Source organism: Cryptomeria japonica, chromosome 10 (assembly GCF_030272615.1).
Source record: "Cryptomeria japonica chromosome 10, Sugi_1.0, whole genome shotgun sequence".
Lineage (NCBI taxonomy): Eukaryota > Viridiplantae > Streptophyta > Pinopsida > Cupressales > Cupressaceae > Cryptomeria > Cryptomeria japonica.
Genome location: NC_081414.1, coordinates 829,808,742 through 829,817,076, shown reverse-complemented (window position 1 = coordinate 829,817,076; position 8,335 = coordinate 829,808,742). Strand labels below are relative to the sequence as shown.

Sequence of the window (8,335 nt, the reverse complement as noted above, 5' to 3'; positions counted from 1 at the left end):
TTACCATATAAACATCACAAAATATTGATTTATTTTAAATAATTTATAAGTAAAAAAAATTAAGATAATAGTAAGATCAAAACAATGAACAAGTCTACTGTACATCTCACATGTCCACATATTAGTTTATTTAAATAATATAAATATCAACAATGTTCCTTATCATATTAATGTCCAAGTAATGAACAAGTCTAAAATGTTTGATTTTTTTATTCGAAGTAACTTACAAGACTTCATAGAATATTAGGAGTAACTCACACGTCTATCATTTTAACAACGTAGAAACTTTCCAGTCGCACGTATCAACATCGGATAATAATATGCCAAGCCTCACGAAGCTGCGGTGTATATTACTTTGTGGAAAATTTTCTCAAGTACAGCACCAGATTCAGATAAATGTGCCTAAGAACTCCAAGCAATTTGCATACTCATATGTCGTGCCAGATTGAAGAGTTGCTGAGAAATGGTGGAAAGAAACTTTTTCTCCAGCCGATTAGGGTTTCAGAATGCTGTTCTTTTTTCTTTTTGGTAGGTAAATAGTAGCTAAAGGGTTTCACCCATTTGTATTAAAATAAAATGTGTTTATATCATGACTGAAAGTAATCGAAATCCATACTGAAAGTAATCGAAATTTATGGACGGATTTCAACAAAATACAGTAAGTGAGATTTCTTTCTTTCATGAGTCATTTCTTCTTATTATTCAAGTACAGTCTGAGTTGGCCTATTAGTACAGCCTGAGTTTGCTTAGTGGTGGAGAACTTGTGCTCCTGAAAGAGAGGTCTCAAGTTCAAATTCCACAAGGAGGTAAGGTATGTACGCCTCGTTTGCAGTGCAGTTAGGTACCTTCCACAAGGAGTATGAGGTAGTCCCATAGAGCTCTAACCCATCTGTAGACCCATACATAGATGGCTGGCATCATGGACTATAAAAGACACTTTACTTTTACTTTTTTCATTTCTACTTAATAGGAATTAAGATGGAGTATTTTTCTTTCCCCTACTTTTATTACTCTTTATAATTATGCTTTGATTCAATAATAACAACATTAAGGAACAGCACAAATGATTTAAGATCAAGTATTTCCCTTTCTACTACTTTCATTATTCTTCATTTCTATTTATAGAATTTAAGGTCAAGTATTTCTCTTTCCGCTACTTTCATTATTCTTCATAATTCTGCAATGATTTAAGATCAAGTATTTCCCTTTCCCCTACTTTCATTATTGTTCATTTCTACTTATAAGATTTAAGATCAAGCATTTCTCTTTCCCCTACTTTTATTATTCTTTATAGATCAAGTATTTCCCTTTCCCCTATTTTCATTATTCTTCATTTCTACTTATAAGATTTAAGATCAAGTATTTCTCTTTCTCCTACTTTCATTTTCTTTATAATTATGCTTCGATTACATAATACCAACATTAAGGAGCAGCACAAATGATTTAAGATCAAGTATTTCCCTTTCCCCTACTTTCATCATTCTTCATTTCTACTTATAAAATTAAGATCAAGTTACTTTCATTATTCTTTATAATTTTGATTCAATAATAAGAACATTAAGGGCCTAAATTATTTCCTATGTGAATTATTGCAGTCCTTACCTGTAATGCCAGCCACTAGTTAGCATCTGGAGTTGAAGCTGACTTTACTGTTAGCTCGCGACAAGTGCGTTCAATGGCCCCACTTTCGCGATCAAGTGTAGAAATAGAATCAGAAAGACACAGCACGTCTTCAGGCATCCAACAATCATCAGCTTCTTCCAAATCGAAGAAATTGAAGCTCATCCACTTGATATTCCTCATTTACTTCGAAGTCTCCGGTGGGCCATTCGGCGAGGAGCCAGCGGTACAGAAAGGCGGTCCACTTGTAGCTTTGCTGGGGTTCATCATATTCCCGTTTGTGTGGAGTATACCAGAGGCGCTGCTGACGGCGGAGCTGGCGACGGCGTACCCGGACAACGGCGGGTATGTGGTGTGGGCGACAGCGGCATTCGGGCCGTTCTGGGGGTTTCTCATGGGATGGTGGAAATGGCTCAACGGCGTCATTGGCAATGCGGCGTACCCGGCCCTCTGCCTGGACTACCTAAAGATCATCTTCCCAGCATTCGGGCATGGCAGCATCCGAATGGTGGGAATTTTGGTGTACACGCTGGCATCGAGCTATCTCAACTTCATGGGGCTCACAATAGTGGGTTGGACGGCGGTTACACTCGGACTAGTGTCACTGATTCCCTTCTATATCATGTTTTTCTTCTCCATTCCGAAGCTGAAGCCCTCGCGATGGGGTGCGCGGCCCAAGGGCAGCGTGGACTGGACGACTTTCTTCTGGAATCTGAATTTCTGGGACAGCGTGAGCACACTGGCGGGTGAGGTAGAGCACCCGCAGCGAACGTTCCCTCGGGCGCTCTTGTGCGCGGGGTTGCTGACATGCGTGGGGTATATTGTACCCCTGCTAGCCGCTACGGGGGCGTTGGAGTTGAAAAAGGAGTCGTGGAGCAACGGGTACTTGGCCGAGGCTGCGGGAGAAATCGCGGGTGCGTGGTTAAAATACTGGATAGAAGTCGGCGCTGTGTTGTCCACAGTGGGGCTGTTTGAAGCCCAGATGAGCAGCACGTCGTTTCAGCTGTTGGGGATGGCAAAGATTGGGCTCCTGCCTGCTTGCATGGCCAAACGCTCTACTTACAACACACCCTTGTTGGGATTCCTTGTCTCCGCTGGGGCCACGCTTGTCCTCTCCTACCTCAAATTCGAAACCATCGTAAAAGCCGCAAATTTTGTGTACAGCTGCGGGATGCTTCTTGAATTTGCTTCATTTCTGCGGCTGAGGCGCAAGTTTCCCGAGCTGAGCAGGCCCTACAGAGTGCCCGTCGGGATACACGTCTTGACTGTCATATGCGCGATGCCCATGGCGTTTCTCATCTTTGTTATGGCTCAGAATAGATTGGTTATCTACGTACTCGGTTTCTCCGTGACGGTGGTGGGCATTTTGGCCTACCTTTTGATGAATGTTTGTAAGAAGAGGAATTGGATGGAGTTTGCTGTTACGGAAGTGAGTAGGCTTCAAAGCTTGCCTGAGAATCAAACAGAGGCGAAGACAGAGAGCAATGGAAGCGTTTAACACCAGACCTGATCTGTACATTCGTTGAAGGCGTTAATACTTATTTGCCGCCCAATTATTTTAGACCAATAATCTGAAAGATTGCGATAGGAGGCGTGATATTCTGGAGTTTTTGATTATCACATTGAAAATGGTGCAGGGTCCCGGGTCTTTTCTGGTGAGATTTCACATTAGTCAGTTAAACAAAGGTTAGAGTGTGTTATTTAAGTCACATGTATGTGTGTGCTAGTTGTTACATGATCAAATCTTGTCGTTACTACCAAGATGTGTTCAGATTCAAGTGTTCAAAGAAATTATATTATTGAAATTTTTATATCAGACTTTTATCAATGAAGATTATATATTTTTGTAGTGTTTTGTAAGTTTGTTTGTGTAATTGTTTGGTTGATTTGTAATATTCAATAATTACAATTGTTTAGATTCACAAGGCTTATTAGGCTTCCTGCAAATATTAGCTTATGATTTTGAAAGTGTCTAGCATAATTTGAGCATATTTGGAGTAGAGGTAACATTAAAGTTGTGTATATTAAGAGAAAGAATTAGAATCAGAGGATATTTCATGTTGTAGGGTTGGCATATATCTTTTTTTATTTTTATTTATTTTTGTCTCTATAAGTTCAATTGTCCCATTTTTTTGGTTTTCATGGCTAGTCCACACAATTCTTCTAATTTTTTTTTTAAACAGGCTATACGTGCTGTTTATTTTAATCATTCTATGAAGGAAGCTAGTACAATGTAAATATTCATGTAGATCTTACTCAAAGACAACAATTATTTAAGGAAAAAGAAAACTCTAATTGTTGTAAAATAAATCAATGTCTTCCTTAAAGAAGGGAGATTCCTGTAGTTTTTGTAATCTATACTTTGTGACTAAAGATTTAGTTTTTCTATGTACATTTTCTCATTTGTAAGTTCATGGACATTAGATTAATATGCATATATTAGAGGATTCGACATATTGGAGTAGTTGAGCCTAAAGATAAGCCCAAGCACACAACTTATGTGTACACAACAGAAAACAAATTCACAACAACAAGAAAAGAAACATCTTTATTGATAAAATTATGATGCAACAAAAGTATTTACAATTTGAATTCAACATTCCATAATTCCTGATTTTGGTTTGTACCCTTAAGCAATCAGAAATTACATTTCCCTCCAATGTCAACCACTTCCGATATCCTCTTCTCTATCTCAGAATAACTCTCTATTTCCTAACACTTTCCATTCAATTCCCCACCAACAGTGGCTTAACCATATTCCAACTAAAATATCCACATTTTGTATGCCACAGTGGAAGCCCAACGGTCAATAGGGTTCCCCAACTATCACACCCACATGAAACATCACCAAAACCACCATCGATGAAACAAGTTCATTTTGGCGAGAGTCATCTTGAGTCTCATCAATAGAACAGTCAAAGGTGTGGGCCCACTCTAATGGACCAAGGAAAGCACATCGAGGAGACATGACTCTATCAGAGTGAGACTTTTTAAGTCTCCTCGATGTCACTAAGAAGAGCACTGATGGAAACAAACAAACCCATCAGTGAGACTTGCTCACATCGGTGAAAGTCTTCTCAAGTTTCCTCGATCTCCGATGAGGATGAAGAACAGAGTGTCGCAGATGCCCATCGACATGACAAACAAGAGTCGATGAGAGACTTTTAAACTCTTCTCGATGTTACTAGAGAATATGCCAAAGTGACATGGCCATATTGAAAAGGGGTTCCACACAATCAAGAACCCATCGAAGAGACACAAGATTATTGAGAAAAAGTTCCCCAAGTCTCTTTGATGAAGCAAAGTGCTCAAACAAAGAGAGAGCCGATGAGTCCATCAATGAGAAAAGCCTCTGTCGTGGAGAGATGTAAGATGTCTCATTCATCTGTCCAAGTCACACCGATAGAACGCAATGAAGCAATCTGGAGCTTGTCGAAGAGGCCTACCAACATTGGTGCGAGATTTCTCGTGTTCCCCTAATACTTTGGTGAGAAAGCATTGACAAGACAAGTCTCGATCAGGTAGAGAATTTTGAAGTCTCTTCGATTTGATTAGGTCAAACCAACTTGATTTTGAAAACACAAACCTCTGAACCAAGCAATACGGAGATCAAACCCAAACCAAAACAAAAACACCAGAATGAGAGAAACTTATGTTGGAAGTGAATTGACTCTAAGAGGGAGTGAATTAGAGTCTAAGAACTTAACTCATACAAGAAGTTTTGACAGAGAACCTTGTTGAGTGTAAACCAAACATAACAAAATAGTTTCTCTTAAGTATACATACTGATATGATCAAACTAATGAACTAAAAAGAATGCCTTTAAATCAGCAAAGTTGAAATTTTAGAAATGAAGTAAATAATATTTAATTTTATAAATGACACAGTAACATGAAACTTGCAGATATAAAACTACAATTGTATGAATTAGCACAATGCAAAACAAATGAAATAATCCAACATATCAGAGCATGAAACTAATGGAAAACTTTTGACACAAGACACAAAGATTTCATGAGTAGAAAACCATCTTGGGGTAGAAAAACCACTCATAAAGATCCTTTTTATTATAACAATGAGAACCAACTCTGTACACTGTCTTCAAGCAACACAAACCACATCATAATTGCAGGAATATACTTGTGCAACTTTGAGATTATAAGAGTACAACTGAAACAATTTCCTTTTACAAATATACTGCTATAAAGTGCAGAGAAATCACATACTCTGTATACTCCATTATTTGTATGAAATACAATAATTTCCTTTCTGCCCTTGATTTCCAAAATCAAATTCACACTGAACTTCTGAAAAACGGAGTTTTCACAATATGCAATGAAAAACCCTTTCAATCTTTTTCACTGATCACAACAAGTAATGCACAATTTTCCCTGCCTTTTATTTTTTTTCTCTTCACACACACACTTTTTAAAATGTCACAGCCATGATATGTATAAATGCCCAAAGATGTAGAATCAGTTCAAAAACTGAAATGAACTATTTTTTTTAAAATCAAAACTATTTGAAAAACAACCTTCCAAATATACCTTTGAAAGTAGGGTAACTGTATTAGTTAGGGTTTCTAAACAGAAACACGATTTTTGTATAACATTTTAAAAATAGTTATAAATCTGCTCCAGAAAACTGAAATCCATATGAACAACGAATCTCTTGTTTATAGCATATAAAACACTTGTAAAACTTTTGTTATCTTAAAAAAAAATACTTACATGACCGTAAAAAAAAGAACCATTAAACTCTTTATTCCTGCTCATCTCTTTTTACAAAAGAGAAAAACATTTTGCAATTTTTTACTGCTCTGTAAAAATCTGAAATAGAAAAATCACTGTTACAGCCTCCAAATTACCCATGGCGGCACCTTCTAGGGTTTGTGCAACAAAATAAAACACTATTGTTTATTCTTTTTCTTCTACCACTTAAGAAACCAAAATATAAAATGAGATTTTAAAACATTTCAAGTCCACAATAGAGTCTCCTGCAAGAATGCTAGGTAAGTTGATGCCAAGTCATTACGTGGCTGTAAACATCATAAATTTCACTGAACATTATGCAGATGAGGCATGATAGCATTATTAATAAAAATATGCCAATAGTTTATCAACATGCTTTTCATGATGTCACCCTTCTTTTTTCCATCAAGGGCAATCAAGAGTCAACAAACTCCCCTTTGTCCTTGATGGCAAAAAAAATAAAAAATGGCATCATTGACCTGAATCTCATAACCACCATACTCACTGTACCATAAATATCATTGTGTATCATGTATAAAGAAATCCAAATATAACTACCAATGATGTTTGTTTCTCCCCCTTTTTGTCTCAAGGACAAAGGGCAAAGCAGCAAATGGCCGCTAGAGGAGCAAAGCTCCCCCTCAATTTGTGCACGAAGTGAGAATACAAGATTGAGAGAGAACTCCCAACTTTTCCCGAAGCCTTTCAAATGTTTCTTTGGATAAAGCTTTGGTAAAAATATCAGCCACTTGTGCCTGACAAGGCACATACAAAAGCTGAAACTCATTAGCCAACACTTGGTCTCACAGAAAATTTAATTTGATAGCAACATGTTTAGTGTGAGAATGCATAACAAGATTTTTGGAAAGACTAATAGCAACAGAAATACCCATATCAGTAATTTGGTGGGACATCCATATCAATTATGTACAACATGCAGTGGCAACAATGTATTCAGATTCTGCAGTGGACAAAGTAACACAGTCTTGCTTTTTGTTGTGCCAGGCAACAAGACAGTCACCTAGAAAGAAGGTAGCACCATTGGTGCTCTTACGATCATCTATACAGCCAACCCAATCAGAATCAGTGTAACCAACGAGAGTGAAATCATTATTTTGAGGATACCATAAACCATAGTCTAAAGTACCCTTAATATACTTGACAATTCGTTTCACAACATTCAAATGAGATTGTTTTGGTGCAGATTGAAAACGTGAAACCAAACATACTGCAAACATCAAATCTGGTCTAGATGCAATCAAATATAACAAACTGCCTATCATTGATCTATACTCTGATTGATTTACCTCAAGTGAGTCATCAGACTTAGATAATTTACAACCAGTTTCCATTGGAGTGCTAACTGGTTTGCATTCTGTCATGTTAAACTTCTTAAGCATTTCTTTGGCATATTTAGTTTGTGACAGAAAAATGCCTTGTTTAAGCTGCATTACTTGAAGACCAAGGAAGAAGGTTAATTCACCCAACATGGACATTTCAAATTCAGATTCCATGATTTTAGAAAATGTTTTAGACAAGGAATCATTATTGCAGCCAAAAATAATGTCATCCACATATACTTCAAAAACTAGAATGTCATTACTTGCGACCTTAACATACAAATTGATGTCCACTCCTCCTTTAGTAAATTCATTTCCTGTAAGATGAGCATCCAATCTGGAGTACCAAGCTCTTGGAGCTTGTTTAAGGCAATAGAGTGCCTTTTTTAATTTGTACACATAATCAGGTTTATCTGCATATTCAAAACCTTCTGGTTGTTCCATATAAAATTCTTCGTCAAGATAGCCATTGAGAAAAGTAGTTTTGACATCCATCTGGTAAACTTTAAAATTTTTATAGCAAAAGTATGCAAGAAATATTCTGATTGATTCTAATCTAGCTACAGGTGCAAATGTTTCACCAAAGTCTATCCCTTCCTGTTGTGCATAACCCTTACAAACAAA

General features: G+C 37.1%; 1 protein-coding gene across 1 annotated transcript; it reads left to right on the top strand.

The window, feature by feature from the left end:
* The first annotated feature begins 336 nt into the window (after positions 1-336).
* On the top strand, positions 337-3,393 carry LOC131076840 (probable polyamine transporter At3g13620). Its single transcript, XM_058014176.2, has 2 exons — positions 337-528; positions 1,596-3,393. Exon 2 carries the CDS (start codon positions 1,676-1,678, stop codon positions 3,116-3,118), a length of 1,443 nt encoding a protein of 480 aa, XP_057870159.2. The 5' UTR covers positions 337-528; positions 1,596-1,675; the 3' UTR covers positions 3,119-3,393.
* The last annotated feature ends 4,942 nt before the right edge of the window (positions 3,394-8,335 follow it).